The sequence below is a fragment of the Microcaecilia unicolor genome, chromosome 2 (assembly GCF_901765095.1).
Source record: "Microcaecilia unicolor chromosome 2, aMicUni1.1, whole genome shotgun sequence".
In the NCBI taxonomy this organism is placed as follows: Eukaryota; Metazoa; Chordata; class Amphibia; order Gymnophiona; family Siphonopidae; genus Microcaecilia; species Microcaecilia unicolor.
The window spans coordinates 391202574-391221247 of record NC_044032.1 but is presented as its reverse complement, the minus strand read 5'-3'; the positions used below and the strand labels follow the sequence as shown (position 1 = coordinate 391221247).

General features: G+C 42.3%; 1 protein-coding gene across 1 annotated transcript in view; it reads right to left on the bottom strand.

Moving 5' to 3' along the window:
• The window catches only part of RASGEF1B (RasGEF domain family member 1B), a 71162-nt gene that overhangs the window by 10314 nt on the left and 42174 nt on the right, over positions 1-18674 (bottom strand). Inside the window, exons 10-11 of the mRNA XM_030190585.1 lie at positions 12246-12341; positions 1188-1311 (exon numbers count right to left, since the gene is read on the bottom strand). Coding sequence (XP_030046445.1) covers positions 1188-1311; positions 12246-12341 — 220 coding nt within the window. The remainder of the gene's footprint in view (positions 1-1187; positions 1312-12245; positions 12342-18674) is intronic.

The following is an 18674-nucleotide window of genomic DNA, read 5'->3' as shown; positions in this document are numbered from 1 at the left end:
TGCGTGAAAATTTTAATTAATGGCAATTAGTGCTGATAATTACTTGACATCCAATTATCAGCGCTGATTATCTAGTTAACCAATTAAGTAATGTGCATTGTTATAGAATACAGTTCGATTTCCATATGGATTTTTAGATGCGATATAAAGAATCTGGGGGTAAGCACTAATATTCAGCTGAGATAGCCGGCTATCTTACAATGAATATTAGTGCTTAGCTGGTTTAAGGCTGTTTAACCGGCCAGGAGCCATTCCTGACTGGTTAAATAGCACTGAATATCGGGCAGTTGGACTTTATAGGATTTTTCTTCATAGGCTTCTAAAAGCTAATGTGCACAAATATCTCTGTATAATGTTTTTCAGTTGGGTTAACAAGAGACACTAAAGTGCCAAATTGAGGCATATTTTCAAAGAACTTAGACTTACAAAGTTAGGTAGTAAGTCTAAGTGCTTTGAAAATGAGCCCCTTTTAAAAAGTGTCCCTTCTTTCCCTTAAAAATTGAGTTCACTTAGAGGGTAATTTTAGAAACATTTCTTGTACATAAAAGGCATTTGCTTGTACAGTAGGTGTGCTCACTGGAGGAGTTTGGCTGGCACTTGGGTATAGTTGTTATTCATGTCTGTAATTTATGCACTGACAGGCCTGAGGTACATAAAATAATGAGTGGAGTGGAACAGGTGGATGTGAAGCGTCTGTTCACGCTTTCCAAAAATACTAGGACTAGGGGGCATGCAATGAAACTACAGTGTAGTAAATTTAAAACAAATCGGAGAAAAGATTTCTTCACCCAACGCATAATTAAACTCTGGAATTCGTTGCCGGAGAACGTGGTGAAGGCGGTTAGCTTGGCAGAGTTTAAAAAGGGGTTAGACAGTTTCCTAAAGGACAAGTCCATAAACCACTACTAAATGGACTTGGGAAAATTCCACAATTCCAGGAATAACATGTATAGAATGTTTGTACGTTTGGGAAGCTTGCCAGGTGCCCTTGGCCTGGATTGGCCGCTGTCGTGGACAGGATGCTGGGCTCGATGGACCCTTGGTCTTTTCCCAGTGTGGCATTACTTATGTACTATGTCTGCAAAATTTGTGCTACTATTTTATAAGTGCTTTTTGCCCTATTAACCTAGGTGCCATGTTATAAAATTACCCTCTTAAAGTATGGTACCTAAAAGCAATCCACCTACCATCTTCACTAAAGACTGGAGCTGTGAGCAAATACTGCAAGATCTTCCTGTCTCTTTCAAATGGGCATTCAACTTGTTTCCATGTCATAATCTCCATGACTTGTTTTGCTAACTCCCAAAATTTCTAGGAAAAAACAGACAAAATTGTGTGTTTAAGTCAACTCTACAATGGAAAACATCAGTGATTAATGAATTAAGTAATACTTCTTGAAAAAGATGTGTTGCTCAATATGAGTGTTGTGTACCTTATATTGCTCTGAGAGGCAGCAGAAAATCAACTTCCAATTTTAGGATAACACTTTATCAGACAAGTAGGGAAAGCATGTGGAGAATGGCTCATTCAACCCCTCTGTATGTAAATGCATGCATGAGTGCGCGTGCACACGCACACACACGCACGCACGCGCACACACACACACACACGTATTTGTGTTTTGATATGTGTTTGTGTGAGCTTGTACAGTCAGGGTGAAGTAAAATGCATTAAGGCATATTTTTAGTATAGAAGTGCACTTTTATGAGCCACTCAGAACCACTTCCTCACCATGTACATTATATATGGATTAAATTTATTACACACTTCTTATAACAAAGAACATGTTTCCCAGCAGGCAGTATGCAAATTAAGTCAGCTCCCTTTTGGCTGGAGCTAAGAACTATGCAAATTAGTCCATCTCAATAATCAAGCTTCCTCACAGGCATCTGAGACTAATTGGGGTTTCCTCTTTTAACATCCAAAAAACACGGCTGGCTCCATTCTTTTAAGGGTTTGAGCACAGCCTTTAGCAGCCCCCACCCCTGGATAGTACCATATACATTTTCTTCAGCACATTACTGGAACAAACTGGTAACCATCTTCCACCCCTCAGGGCCTGATGCACAGAGCTCCGGCACTGCAGGGAACAGCACCAGAAAACACCGGCTGAACATTGAGTCAGAATTACTGACCAATGCTCAACACTAATAGCATGCAAATTATAGGCACACTGTTAGTGTTGAACATTGGTCAGTAAAGGAGTCCGAACATTCCTGAGGCATGCCCACAAGAGCTGTACAGTAGGTACAGCTCTTGTGTATATGTCCAGTGATGACTGGACCCCTGCCACCACCCCCCCCCCCCCCGTGTAAACCTCCCCTAACATTAAAAAAAATCCCCATGGGTCTGATGGACCCCTCCTGACCCTCCTAAAAAATACTCTGGTGGTCCAGCGGGCCCAATGACATGACCTCCTGACCCCTCCTAAAACAATACTACAGTGGTCAAGCTGGCCCACTGACCTCCCCTAAGTGAACAATGGCCCTGGTGGGCTAGTGTAGTTCCACCCCTGACCCCTCCAAGTACCCTGAGTCGGAGGCAGGAGGAACACCTACTCCCTCCTGCCTCTGGGCCTGTCCGCTTCAAAATGGTGGTGCTCTGCCCCTGCCCCGTGTATCCCGGGATGCACTGGAATGGGCCTAAGTACCATATAAGGTTGAGGGGTTCGGGAGAGGCCCATTGGACCACCAGGGATTTTTTAAGGTTGGGTGGGGGAGGCTCAGGCTCGAGAGGGTTTAGGGGTATGGGACTGCGGTATATTGCCGTGTTGACTTTCCTGTCAGTGCCCGAGACAATCAGCACTCAGGCACTGACAGGAAAGTTAGCATGGTACCTCAACAACAGCTCCAGAGCTGTCGGTAGTTTTTGCCCATTAGGGCAGGGATTTTCTGTGTGTCTGTTCTTTGTGCATTGCACGGAATTGCTAATGAGCTCGTTTTAGTATTAGTGAGCTCATTAGCATGGGTCTTTCGGTCACTGCTTCTGTGCATGCTGAAGCAGTGGCCGAAAGCCTCTGTGCATTGGCCACACAATAACATTTCATTTAGACTGGCTAAAACCAGTCTAAATGAAACGTTGCAAGCCTGGTTTGCTTTCAGCATAGCGGTCTCAGTCCAACACAAAACTTCAAGAAACCTCCCCCTTTCTCTGCCTGCTTTCTCAGCATTCTTTCCATAGTTTATGCTTGCCTGCCATGGCTTCAATTTCTTTAATCAAACAGTACATTCAAATAGTAGTCATCTCTTCTACATCTTTCCAAGTCCCAGCTCCTCTAGCTATTAGCACCAGTCCAGATACCTCTCAGGCTTTCATAAGGACTTCTCCTCCCACCCTTCATCCAGATGTGGGATTTGGGCTTCCTTGCAACCTGCCCCCTTTCTCTCTCCCTTGACACTAAAGTAAGAGAAGTATAAATAGTTCCTCAGGGAACGAACCTCTCTCCTCCCCCTCCTCTAGGATTTGGTCATTCCCTTTAATGTTCCAGGTGTGTCACTAATAAGCTCTGGTAGCTGACCTTCATTGCTCCCAGTAACTTCTCCCATCCCCCTTTCTTTAAAGGAACCTACCTAATGGTAGAAGGGATTTCTTCTTAACACTACCACTTCTACTGTAGGTTGTCTTTAGGACATTCCATCACTAGAGGGCAATATACACTCCTTAACAGCTTTATCTAAACCCCTCGACCCTGTGACAGGCATGTTAGGGACTCATCATAGCACCCTTCTGCGTCACAATACATTGATAATATAGCTCTACAATGCATAAAAACCTCAACTAAGAGGGCTCAAAGAACATATAAGTAGTATTCTCTAACCAAATTACCCATTTGGAAGGAAATCAATTCTGTTAGAGGATGGGCTGTATAACTTGGCTGAGCCGTTCCCTGTTAATTTATTGGTGGTGAAATATTTATTTGTATGAATAGTGCTAATCGGGAGGAAGGGGATTGGTTGAGAGAGAGGAGATGTTTGAGCGGGAAGCAGTGCATTCGATATTTTGGAGCGAGAGCCAGGGCAGACATGGCTGAAGAGAAGGGTGGTGGTTTTCTAATTTTTAAAATAATAATTAAAATTATGCTTACTTGTGGTCCGGTGTAGTGAGGTTGTGGTGCCAATATGAAGCTTAGTGTGATGCCGTGAATTGTGGGGCGAGAGTGTGGCTGTGAAGAGTGAGTTGAGGTGTTATGGGTCCAAAAAGAACTGTAGTAAATGAGAGTACGTCTATGCATCTGTGTTGGGAGCCCAGTAAGTGAGTTGTTAAGCGGCCGGTGAGATGTTGAGACACAGAGAAGTTGGTTCAGTCCGAAATCTTTCATGGACAGGATGCAAGGGTGAGGAAAAAAAAGGAAGTGTAAAGCTAAACATTTAAACTGCAATTCGTGAGGAGATGATTTGAAGTCATTAGGAGGTGAGGGTGTATCTGGTTTTTCTTCAGTGTCGGATGAAGAGGAACAGTTTATTCAGCGGTCTCCTGTTGTTTCTGCTATGTGTGGTGAAGACATGAATTGTGATATGCAGGATATGGAAGATGATGCAGATGTCCCAGTACTGCTGCCACAGGTCAGTGTACTGAATTGGTTGTTGATAATGAGAGTGAGAGGAGAGGTGATAACTTGAGATATAAGAAGAAGAAAAGTTGTGCTAAACTGAGGAAAAAATTAAATGATAAAATATTTTTTAAAAGTTTAAAGAATATAGTTTAGAGATTGGATAAAGGAAAAAAGTAAATGACTTTTGAGCCTGGATTCCCTGAGGAATGTTAGTGAGAATGTGTGGGAGTCTTCTGATAGATGGGACTCTTCTGATTCCTCTTCAAGTAGTGATTCTGAACTCTATAGGTGTAATGAGATGGGTCAGAATTTATATGGGAGAGGGCAACAAGGTGTTAGAAATGTGAGTTTGTCTTCAGAATGTAGACAGAGTTTATATCCGATTAGTGCTTTGGATAGTCAAGTGCTTCAAAAAATTAGTAAAAATATATTGAAAGGTAAATATATTGATATATTTTCATTATTGTCTAGGGACCAGGATGTAAGTGATAAGAAAAAGTCTGAAGATGTTAAAGAGGAGGGAAAGAAATAGAAATTTAAAGTTTCAAAAAATATTACAGATTGGCTTCTTGCTTTTCATGTTATGTCTAGTATTATAGGTGAAGCGAGACCAGATCTTTATCCAGATTTGTTTAATTTTAAGAGCCCATTGGACCTATGGTGGTTGGGCATGAATAAATTATGATGAACAGTTCAGGAGAAGTTTAGCTAAGAAACATTTAAATGCTTGGGGTTATAAAGACGTGGATATTTGGTTAGCTGAAATGACTCCAGTGCATGGTGGAGTGCTGAGAATTGGACAATCAGGGTATAGTATGACAAGTCAGGCTGTCTCGTATAATTGGGGTACAATACCTTCTGTCAGCAATTCAATTCCTTTGAATTCACGTTTAAATGGTAGTGGGAGCGCTGATCCCTTTGTACCAAATTTGGAGGGTAGCCTAATTTTTGTTTTCATTTTAATTCAAGTCGTTGTGACAGAGTTGTTTGTAGATTTCTTCATAAATGTAGTTTATGTGGTAATAGTCATCCAGTTTTTAAGTGTACCGCTGGTGGGGCTCTTGGGCATAAAGAGTTGTTTTTTCATCCATCAAGCAAATTTGTAGGTTCAAATGCTGGACAAGGCCCCATCCCCAATTAATGTGGAAGCTGTGAAGTTTTGGTCTGGAGGGTATCCAGATCGAGCTGTGGCGAAACGTTTGGTGGATGGTTTTGAATTTGGGTTTCAGATGGACCTTTTCCTCAGTGCATAAAGCCAGGAATAAGTCTTCAGTGGTTTAAATGAAACAGATTGTGATGGCTAAGTTTAAAAAAGAGATTGATTTGGGAAGAATCGCTGGACTAGTTGATCAGGCTCCATTGGCGAATTTAGTTATTTTCTCCTTGGGTATTATCCTGAAGAAGGAGGAAGGAAAATTTCAATTAAGTCACAATTTATCGTAGTCAGATGGTTGGAGTGTCAACAGTTTTTTAAACCCAGCTGCATGTTCTCTACATTATGCATCATTCGATTCTGCAGGGCATTATTGCATATGGTGCAGATTGTTTAACAGCAAAAGCGGATATTGAGACTGCTTCTAGGTTGTTGCCTATCTACCCTGATTCTTTATATTTGCTGGGTTTTCGCTTCATGCCCAACCATCATAGGTCCGATGGACTCTTAAAATTAAATCTGAATATTTCAATAAATCTGGAGAACGATCCAGTCTCGCTTCACCTATAATACTAGACATAACACGAAAAGCAAGAAGCCAATCTGTAATATTCTTTGAAACTTTAAATTTCTTTTTCTTTCCCTCCTCTTTAACATGTGGACAAGTGGTTGCCAGTGGGGTGCTCTGTTGCATGTGCTTATTTTGAAGCTTTAGCTTCCTTTTTTCATTGGGTAATGGTTCAAGTATTGCAATTGAATTTGATTATTTATTATCTGGATGATGTTTTTGTTGTTTATGGGTACAGCTGATTCTTCCCTGTGACAAGATATGGCTTATGCATTTGAATATTTAGCTAAAGATTTGGCATTCCATTAGCAGCTGAGGTATCATCTTATTTTCTTTTCCATGTTTTATTTTGTTTGATTTCTATTGATAACCTTTAAGAGTGGACTAACACGGCTACCACACCTCTCTACATTAGCAGCTGAAAAATTAGAAGGTCCTGTTACAAAGTTAACATTTTTGGGTATAGCACTTGATTCAATTAGGATAGAATCTCACTTGCTGGAAATGAAGCTGAATAAATTAAAGGATTTAATTGAGAGGATTTCATCAGCAAAAAAGATTACTTTAAATCAATTGCAAAGTTTATTGGGTCATCTGAATTTTGCGTGTCACGTGATACCCATGGGATATGTGTTTTCTAGAAGATCGGGTTTGTTGACAAAGGAGGTTAAAAGAAGGCATCATTTCATTTGTTGAATTGGAGGTTAAGAAGATTTAGAAATTTTGAACATCTTTTTGAGGGATTTTAATGGTATTTGCATTTGGCAATTCCCTGTAGTGGCTAATGTGGATTTAGAACTATTTACAGATGCCTCAAGTTATGAGGGTTTGGTATTTTCTTTAAAGGAGCTTGGTGTGCTAGCAGTTGACCTATGTCTTGGGTCCAAAGGGGTTGGTGTAAGAATATCTGTTTCTTGGAGCTATTTCCAGTTTTTCATAACCATATGTATCTGGGGTATTCAGCTGGAAAATAGACATGTGGTTTTGCATGGCATACCTCTGTCCGAGACTGGGCAAGATGTATTTCTGAATAGTATCCACGACGTTTTGGATGGTTGTGGCAAATCTCAGCTGCCAGTTCACTAATGGGGAGTTGTGGACATGAATTGGAAGTCCCCACTTTTGACAGGAAAGCAAATGTGACACCGTTGTGCTTGCAGGGGAAGGTAAGAGGGGTGGGAAAGGGATTGAAATAAATGTTCAGTCTTGTGTTATCACTCAGGCTCTGATGTCCATGTTTAACTGTAAATGCTGGCCGCACTGGCTGAATACCAGGCCCTTAGAAGTCAAATTCTCCTCATCTATGTTGAATCATTTGAATACAAGTGAGACGCTTTGTAGACGTTTTTGCAGAATGCAGCTCATTCATTTTTGAGACACATTGAGTTTGATTTTCCCCATGAGATCAGCAACAAGGAAATCCATTTTACCAATATCACGTACAGCACATTTTTAACATGCACTGAGGGTTGATTTCTACAGTTAGGGAGTAATTTCTATAAACAGGGCAACAGCATTTAGCTGACAAGAATGTGTGTAAATGACTGGAATATGGTATTATATTTTTATATATAAATAAATATTTTCTGGTGTTTTGAAGCTTTTTATGTGATTCCCTATTTTTACTCTATTATTTTTAGATATTGCTTTGATCCCTGATGCATATGTTTATGCTGAAACACAGCTGTGTCGGGTCCGCCTGACTTTACAGTTGCTGATTTTAACAAAGAATCATCTGGTTCCTATCTGTGCTGATTGACTCCACTTCTTGTTTGCTCTTTGGCTCGTTCCATTCGAGGAGACATTTCTTCTTTCTTTGTTTTTTTTTTGCTGAATATTCCGGCTATGCACTGTTTTATAAAATGGTGTCTAAATGTGATGGTGCATAGTTTGAAGGTGAGTGTACACATGGGCACACTCTGACTTGGACATCAGGGCCCCTATGCTTCACCACGTCATCGGTAATCTGAATTTATAAATTTGAATGGTCCCTGTCTTCACTGGCAGAAGGGATAGAGCAGCCCACTTGCATGTATCATGGTTTATAGTATCTTTCAGCAGGAAGCAGCAATGCTGGCAGAAGTCTCTCATGTCCATCCTACTGATGAAGGCAGGGACCCTTCAGAATTGTAAGTGGAGATTCTGGGGCAATGGTAAAAGCTGGGGGGACCCAGAGGCTTACCACTTGGATGTTCATGGGAGTTTTCCTTTACTGGGTGCTGTGGGTGGCAGTAGCTTCTTCAAGTGCCAGGTCCAGGAGTGCAGTGAAAGATTCAAGGAGAATTGGAGCTTTTGAGGGCAGAAAAGGGGAACTCCCAGCTAGCTAGCTAGGTCCTCTCTGACTCTAGAAATGCCTGTGGAGCTATCCACTTTATCGAATGGCAACATTAAGTTTCCTAATGAAACTATGTCATTATATTTAGCCATTCAGCCCTGGTCAGTTTTCAAACTGAGAAATTCTTTAATCTAAGCATCTAGATCCTTTTAAAATATATCCCTAAATCCATAATATGGGGAAGATGTCCTCTATTTAGCACAAAAGCAAATACATGAAATTTGAAAAGCATAAATGTGCAAAACATTAAAACTGCATGGGAGTAATTTCTCAAATCATTGTTGTACTGTGAACTAAATCCTAATGCCAGGAGTCAGTCTGCACTCAAAGCACTTGAAATTTTAGCCCCTGTTCACAGCTGTAGTGGCTGCTGATGTGGGGGGGGGGGGGGGGGGGGGGGGGGGTCATGCCCTTACATTCCCCCCTCCCCGCCCCCCCGGTTTATGTCTCCCTCAACTCTGTTTCCAGTCTTTCTCATCTCTTTTAGTTTTGATTTACCTCCTTTTACCCCGGGGCCACTTGATCCACCTATGGGGCCCTGGGCAAACTTTTGCGGAGGCTCTCTCCCTCACCCCTATCACCACTTGAGTTCAGAGGTGCAGGTTCCTTAGCTCCATGCCAGCCAAGACACTTCCATCCAAAAAAAAAAAATGTGGCATAAAGACACAGAGCGCTTGTCTAGGCCATGTTGATGACTGCTGGTTCTGCCCTTCAGAAATAGTAAATCTGCATCACAAGGGGCGGGACTGGCAGAGCCATCAACTGTCTGGCCTACACAGCAACTTCAAACCTTTATAACATCTTTTTATTGCTGGGAGTTGGCAGGGGATAGGGAGGGGTGAGGGGTAAGGAAGCTGCTAGATCAGGCGAGGGGAGGAGAGGAGAGGAGAGGAGAGGGGAGTTAGATTCAAGACCAGAGTGCAGAGATGCCAAGGTTGGTTCATCTCAAACAATGAGATTGAAGGCCAATCAGTGAGGTTGTTCTTGTGGTGCATTTGAGGTATATATTGAGTATTGTGGTGAAGGACCTGAGGACTGAAGAAGGACTGCTGCCTACTTTTACTGACAAGTAATGCCTTCATGTGAACCAAAAATGGATTTCTGTATTATTGCATGTTTTAAACTCAATTATTTCAAGTACTTACCAACACTAAACAACATGAGACATCTATAGAAATAATTTAACTGTATTTAAAGATCCCTCAAGAGTCAGTGTCTCATAATTTGACCCTAATTAGACAAAAGTCTGTTCTAAGACAACTACCTCAACACACATCAGATCCTGCAAAATGTTCTAAAACCCTGTTTGATGTTATTTTTAATTATTTTAATGTTTTGATGTCATCTCAATAAGGCCAACAGACAATCTCTCCACTGCAAAACACTATGCGCAAACTTGTGTATAAATGCACTCAGAACCTTAACACATCGTAACAGTATTAACTTCCAGGACTCAAAGAATAACAGTAACCTTATCTGTGAAAAGGCAGCACTGTAAATATTATACCAGACCCTAAAACACCAATGCACCATCTAATGAGAAAACAGACTGATACAAGATGTCTATATAGAAAGTTCATGCTAGCCAAATACTGCACCCTCATCACACATGTAAAACACAGACAACAAATATGAAATAAGGGACCACAGATCAGTAATAGAGATATGAAGGCAAAAAACTGAACTAGTTAGTTTGTAAATTAAAGTTTAAAAAAAAAACTGAACTGGAACCTCAAGAAGTCACACTGTGCATACACAGCAAACATACAGAACTAGAAACTGAAATGCAAGATATCAGAGATGCACATTTTCAAAAGCGGACAGATTACAATAAATAAATAAAGGAAATAAAATATTTCTTTCTACCTTTGTTGTCTGAGCATTTTATTTTTGTATCCTCTTTTCTGCTTTTTTTTCCCTCCCCCCCCCCCCCCCCCCCCCCCCATCTTTGCAGGATCTCCTGTCCTTTTGACATTTCTTCTCTTTCCATGTCCACATTCATCTTACCTCTGCATCTCTATCCATCCTGTCCAGCATCTCACTTCTGTTTCTCTGTCATTATCCTCCCCCCCCCACCCAAATTCAGCATCAGCTCTCTCAAAGTCCCTGTCTTGTCCTGTCCAGCACCACTGCTGTGTTCCTATCTCTCCTCCTGTGTCCAGCATTGCCCCTCTGTGTTCCTTTTCCAGCTCTGCTCCTCTCATCCCTTTTCCAGCAATCTCCCTCTATATCCTTCTCTCACCCCTTTCCCAGTATTGCATCCCATTGTCCATATTCTTTCCCTGTCCATCATCTCTTCTCTGTCTTCCAGTTTCTCCCCAGGGCTTTGCATTGCATGGGGGTCTGGGGGTCCTACAGACCTCCAGCCCCTATGTTTGACAGGTCTGGACTTTTGACAGCCCGGACCAGTAAAACAAGTGCAGGAGTATTGTGCCTGAGCGCATGCTGAGGCACAATCCTCCCGCACTTTTTCCCTATGATCAGAGATAATAGCATGCTTAAATTTGTATGCTGTTATCTCTGATCATAGAGCAATAAAGCCATGCGCTGTTCCAGCGCTAGTTTTGGAACAGCGCAGGGCTTTTGATCATCTGCTCATTATAGAGTACTATAAATTACATGCATATCTCCTGAATCTAGGTATGAGCATTTACAGCAGCTTGATGGCTGGCATAAGTGCTGACACCTCACTGCACATGCTCATATATACCCCTCTGTCTCTGCTAGCATTCTATAAGGAAAGCAGGTGCTTACTTTCCTTTACAGAATAGAATCCATACAGACAACTTCTAGGCACCTAAATCTAGGTGGCCCTTTATTGAACTACCCTGCATGTGGGTGGAGGTAAGCAGCGTTGCCTACTGGTACCATTTGATAATGCTGGGGCTGGGAAGAGCTAAGAGAAACCCTGTCAGTCATCGGAAACAATACACCGAGAGGTTGTGTGAGGGAGAGAAATCAGATGTTTTGGTTGAGGGATCTGGGCCAAAGCAGGGGTACATTGGAACCAGAGGGAGGTGCTTGAAGTGAGACCAAGGACACAACCTTCCCCCCATGCTGAATCAACTTGCTAACAGCTTCCTACAGACCCAGGGGGAAGACGCACTATGATACAGAGTGCACGGCTGCTCATTGCCTTCTTACTCCCAGAACTATTGCAGTTTCTAATACGAGTGTGTGAAGAAATGTGATGAACCCACAAGCACACACATTTTAACAGAGATCTGAAGGACAGCTCTGGAACTGGGCACCCATATTTACACGCCCCTTGCAGTAACATATAAATTCAAGGGGATATATACATGGGTGAGGCATGGGCAGGGTGCCCACTTATGTGTGACTTATAGATTAGTGTTAATTACGCTTCCTTATTGCATTTGATGACTGTAGTTATGCCAGTTCTATAGGTGGTGTAACTGTGAACATGTAAATGTTACACGTTCCGATACCAGGTTATGCTAGCATTCTATACTGGAATCTGGATGCTTATATGCATTAATATTGAGTACGTTCCACCGTGCATTCTCAGAGCACCGGGAGGCAACCGCTTATAGAACTGACTCGTGGTACATAGGCCCTGTGTGAGAAACATGCTTCGTATGTTGAATCTCATGGTGCTGTTGAGAGCTCTACTTACTCCAAAATTGACATGGCCATTTGGAAGGCGATTGGCACAACCCTCGTTGAAGAAGTAAATGTCCTTGATGAAGAGACTGCAGAAGGGTATCACAATCTAAAGAGAGAGAACAGTCTGTATTTAATATTCAACGTAACATAATAACTTAGTAACATAACAACAGATGACAGACAAAACTCCAGTATGACACATCTAGTCTGCCCAGTAAGGTGGTCGTGCTGTAACTGCTGCTCTGTGCAGGTTACCCCCTCTTTTTTTGTTTTTATTGAAGAAAAAAGAATGCTGATCATGCAATTTAAAAACCATCAGAATGTTTCCAATTGAAAATTCATCCAGAAAGAAACTTGGCACAATCTCTTGGGCAATTTTGTTAAGGCAGCAATGAAGGTGCTTTGCTTATTGTTGCACATTGTATGGTAATAGAACCTATGGGATGGCACCCGTGAGTGCACTTATGATCATTCCCTCCATTATGTTTAATTTGCAGTACCTGTATTGAAGATAGAGCCGAGAGCATTAGACTCCAACCTTTGAATTCACAGGCCACTTTTCACCAACAATATAATTACTACATTAAAAACTGAATGCAGTGCATCCCTGAGACCTGAATATGTATATCCTAGAGGAGAGGAGGGACAGAGAAGATATGACACATACATTTAAATACTTGAAAGGTATTAAAGAACAAACAAACCTTTTCCAAAGATGGAAGAACTATAGAACCAGAGGACATGAAATGTAGCTGAAAGAAGTAAAATTTAAGAGCCACATTAAGGGGTCCTTTTACTAAGGTGCGCTGAAAAATGGCCTTCAGTAGTGTAGACACGTGTTTTGGGCGCACGCAGAATTATTTTTCAGCGCGCCTACAAAAAATGCCCTCTTTTTTGAAAAAAAATGGATGTGCGGCAAAATGAAAATTGCTGTATGTCCATTTTGGGTCTGAGACCTTACCGCCAGCCATTGACCTAGTAGTAAAGAATTCGGGCGGTAATGACCTACGCACGTCGAATGCCACTTGGCACGTGTCCATTACGCTTGCCCGAACATAAAAAAATATTTTTCAGATGCATGTTTCAGACGCGCGCCAAAAATGAAATTACCGCAAGAGGCATGCAGTAGTCGGACAGCAACTCCATTTTGCCACGCTTAGACATAACTTGCGTGAGGGCGGAACACAGGGAGGGAAGGCCCGAAAGGAGGCAATCTGCAGACTGCCGCTGCTGCGCTTCTTTCACACGGAGCGAGGATGAGGTGAGGCGCTATGATTTGAATTCAGGGCGGCCCGGTGCAGTGTTGAATGGAGGGGGGCGGGTGGAGGGGACTGCGGTGCCGGGCCCCCCTTGGAGGCCCAGGCCCGGGGAAATTTGTCCCCCCTGCCCCCCTCTCAGCGGCCCTGATCGTGGGATGTACTGAGGCATCCCGCAGTAGTTTGGCCAGCAGTATGTGCTTCTTCTGCGGTAAAAAATATTTGTAATTTTTTGCTGCAGGAGGCGTATCTGGGGGTGGACAGTAGGCATGCCTGTGCTAATTGGGTAGTGTGGGCACATTACTGCGTGCTACCTGATTAGCACGAGAGTAGTGCATGAGCCATTACCACCTCCTAAGTAGGTGGCAGTAAGGGCTCCCAGTAGTAATGGCCATGCGCTAACGGGGAAATTATCACTTGACCATTAAAACCCCCAAAACATGGCCATTTTACTGCCGTGCTAAAAGTGGCCGCAGTGTATGGAAAACCCATGCAGCCACTTTTTAGCATGGCTTAGTAAAAGGGCCCCTTTATCTGAAAACAAAAAATAAAGAAAAGCAGAATACAAGCAAAGTGTTTTGCATTTTCCAATCTCAGTGTTAAAAATATATGTATACACCTATATATTCCTGCAGAACTGACATCTAGTTTATTAAGGCCGCCAAACTGATAAAATATTACAAGAGCTTAATGAATTATTTAACAACCCGCCTCTAACTGGATTTAGGGCAGCACGTTTTTTGGCTGGTGTCCACAGACCTGAAATTGATGTTGCCAGAGTGCAATTACTCAGTTTCACTTAGGCAGAAGTGATGGAAAAATTGCAAAACGACGGCTGGTGTGAACTGAACTTATTTTACTTTTCTGTATTCAGACTTTCAACAATATTACAACAGATCAATGATTGTCACCCAGCAGTGGGTTATGTTAACAAGACAGGTACCAGAGATTTTTTTTTTTGTCGTAGGCACACACAAAAACAGAAGACATGTCGATAAAATAAGGGCGAGCTTAATCATGGAAGACACAGGAGGCTCTAAGATGAAAAGAGCTTCATGCTGTGTTTGGCGCTTCAGAAAATAATGCCCCTGGCAAAAGGACAAAGTTATCAAATCTGACCCATTTCAGGATGCAGAACTGTATGGAAGTTTTTCATGAATGCACCTTGCCAGAAATATTGCGAGAAGGAAAATTGCAGGGAGCATCTGCACTAACTCAAATTTTATATGTAAGACTTTAGTTAGGAAGGTTTTTTTTTTTGACATTGCGCACAATGCAAGAAACACTTTTGGTTATTCAAGGTATGTTTACAATACATTAAGCAAAAAAAAAAAAAAAAAGGCCCAGTATTGAAAGGGACTTACCTGTTTATCAGCCACCACTAACTCCTGAATTCTATACAAAGTGCTAAAAATTGTTGGGCAGATTTGGGCATGCAACCAATTAGCTTGTGCAATTTAACTGAATAATGAGCTAATTAGCTCTGATAATTAGCTTGTTAACAAGCAATTATTGCACTAATTAGATTACATTTAAATGTATGCATATAAATTTAGGTACCGGATCCACGTCTAAGTTTTATAGGAGTCCAAAAAAGGAGCGCAGAAATGGGAGGATCATGGGCAGATCGAGGCGTTCCTAAAATTTACATGCATAATTATAAAATAAAAGGGATCAGCACCTAATTTAGGTGCAAGGATTTGCACCATGTTTCAGTTGGCACCAAAGCAGGGCTCAAACAGCGCAGAAATACACTTATGCCTTCAGTTGTAGAATAGCGCCTAAGTGAATCTGCATGCAACTGCAAAGGGGTGTTCCCAGGGGAGAGGCATGGGCAGGCCAGAGTCATTCCAGAAAATTGCACGCAGTATGATAGAATACCACAGATGTGCCCCAACTTGCACAGCAGCATTTACACCTGGTTTTAGATGGTGTAAGTTCTCATACCCACAGTTGGGCGTGGAATTCGGCGCCTCATGTTATTCTATAGACAGCGCTCACCCCAGAGTGTGGCAATACTTATGTACTTATATACAGTTTAGGAACGCCCTCATTCCGCCCATGACCCTCCCATTTCCATGCCCCCTTTTTGAATTTGTGTCTAAATTTATGTACATATATTTTAATTAAGTCTAAGTAGTGCCCATAAATGTTTGCTAAACTAATTATCGGTGCTAATTAGCTCATTATTCAATTAAATGTAAGTGCATATTGGGCATGTGCCCAAATTTGCATGTGCAATTTTTAATGACTTTTATAGAATTCAGGGGTAAATGCAAATGCTGTGCAGTAATTGTTGGGAGCCTGTTCCCTGCAATTACCGCACTGAAAACTGGTTGCAATTAGCATGGATGCACTTAGTGCGTCTTACTGAGGAGATGCTCAGTGAACCTGTGCTAACTGCATAAGTGATGATTACTAATTGTAGTACGCTAGTTACACCCATTCTCCATGATCCGCCTAGTTTCCACCTCCTAACACAGTGGTTCCCAAACCTGGTCCTGGAGGCACCCCAGCCAGTCAGGTTTTCAGGATATGCACAATAAATATTCATGAAAGAGATTTGCATGCAGTGAGGGCTGTGGCATTGCTAATACTATTACCAAGTCACTAGACATACCTGTCCTATAAAACATACTAGTCAGCTCTAAAATATCCAGGTTTGAAGAGAAGTGGTTGAACGCCACTCCTCCCCTTCGCCGCTGCCCCCCCCAGAGTCTTCCAGTGGCGCCCAGTATCACCCTCCCCCGTCTTCCAATCCCCCAAGTTACCGGCAGCCTCAGCGAAAGAAGCACGCACGCTGCTTTAGACCTGCCCTGGAGGCCCTTCTCTTTCTTACAGCTTCCCACCTGCACGGGAACAGGAAGTTGAAAGAGAAAGAAAGGATTCTGGGGTCAGGTCTAAAGCAGCGTGCGTGCTGCTTTCTTGCAGAAGCTGCCTGTGGCTCGGGGATTGGAGGATGGGGTGGCAGCTCATTTGGGGGGGGCACTGTCCCCCTTGCCCCTCCCAAACTACACCCATGGGTTGAAGCAACCCTATTGCACAAGCTGACCTTCTTCTAAGTGGCAGATAGGAAGTGAATACTCAAACCTCCCAATATTTAAAACCATTTAACCAGCCAGGAAGAGCTCCTGGACAATTAAATGGCACTTAACTGGCTATCCAGCAATATTCAGCAGGAGATAGCCGGTTAACTCCCGCTGAGTATTGCCAGTTAGTGCTTAGCGGACAACTGGTTATATTGTGCGATATAATCGGCTATCCATTGATATTCAGTGTATCACCGGTTGTTTGGCGGCCAAATTAGGCCACCAAAATAGCTGGAATATCCTTGGCCGGTTTAAAATTTAACCGGCCAGCACTGAATATCGGCTTGGCCAGTTAAATTTAAACCGGCGAAAAAACACCTGGATATTCACTGGAAATGGCACGGCATTGAATATCCAGGCTCAGCCCTGAACATGGGAGGCAGCCCAGCTAACTGCCACAGCCCGAATATCGGGCCCAAATTTCTCATGTCTGCAGTTTGAGATTTCTGAGAAAGAGATGAGAAGGCTGAGAGCCAGCGAGAACAAGATTTTTGATCATGATAAGTCTGCTAGTGACACGTTCTGTTGTGCATTGGAAGAATTTCTTCTGTAACAGGGGACTGACTGCAGAATTGAATGTATTAAATATTCATTTAGAGAGCACATTATAACTTTAGGTTCTTCTGAGATGAGCTCTAGAAACAATGCCAAAATTTATTTAAAATGCCTCAGTGAAAAAAGAGAAGAGGAGAATTGCTGTCACCTTGTAGACACCTACAACAGAATAACACACCAAAGCTAACTTGCTTTATTGCAGTATGTTAGAATAATACATGATTTAAGAGTTAGGCTCCTTCCCTGGCATACTAAATTTCCCTAATGAATTCACCTGCCCTTTTCTGAAAGTCAACTCTGCATCTTTATTCTGAATAATTCATTCAGAAATACACTGCAAGAAGTGGGACTTACAACTGGGGAATAGTTTTCAAGTGCATGAAAAAATTGCTGCCAAGCTTCAAAAATTGCCAAGCGTGTTGTACAAGGCTTTTGTTGCTGGTTTTTTTGCGACACTGTACATCTGGTATGTTTTGATCCTATACTGTAGGACTACTCACATTTAAATGCCTATAGTTCCAAAGTTATTCTGTTTACAATAGTGTCAACTATAATAGTATAAGAACTTCCAATTTTCAAACACTTCTAATATCACCCAAGAATTTTTTTATGTTTTTATTTTTTATTATCTTCTCATTTTTCCCCCTAAACCCACCTCCCCTCTTCCCCCTTTCTCTATCTCTGTTAATGGCTCTCGCATCCTTCCCTGTCTCCTCGGCTCGTAACCTTGAAGTCATCTTTGATTCCTCTCTCTCCTTCTCTGCCCATATTCAAGAGATCGCCAAAACCTGTCGCTTCTTTATCTACAATATTAGCAAAATTCGCCCCTTCCTTTCTGAACACGCTGCCAGAACCCTTATCCACACCCTTGTCGCCTCTCGCTTGGACTATTGCAATTTACTTCTCACTGATCTTCCGCTCAGCCACCTCTCTCCTCTCCAATCTGTCCAAAATTCTGCGGCACAACTTGTTTTCCACCAGAATCGTTATACCCACACTAGCCCGCTCCTCAAGTCACTTCACTGGCTCCCTGTCCGCTTCCGCATTCAGTTTAAACTTCTCATACTGACCTCTAAATGCATCCACTCTGCAGCCCCCCATTACCTCTCCGCTCTCATCTCTCTCTACATTCCTCCCTGTGAACTCCGCTCACTGGTCAAGTCTCTCTTGTCATCCTCCTTCTCTTCCACTGCTAACTCCAAGCTTCGCTCCTTTTCTGTTGCGGCACCTTATGCCTGGAATAGACTTCCTGGACCTATATGTCTAGCTCCATCTCTACCTGTTTTCAAATCTATGCTGAAAACCCACCTTTTCACTGCTGCTTTTAGCTCCTAGCCACAACTGCCCTCCCCTTGTCCCTTCCTCCCTTCTCACCCTTTACTTCCCTCACCCGTAACTGTCTTGTCTGTCTGTATTATTTAGATTGTAAGCTCTTTTGAGCAGGGACTGTCTCTTTGTATCAGGTGCTCAGCACTGTGTGCGTCTGTAGCGCTATACAAATGCTAATATTAATAATAATTATTATAGGTTAAAAAAAAG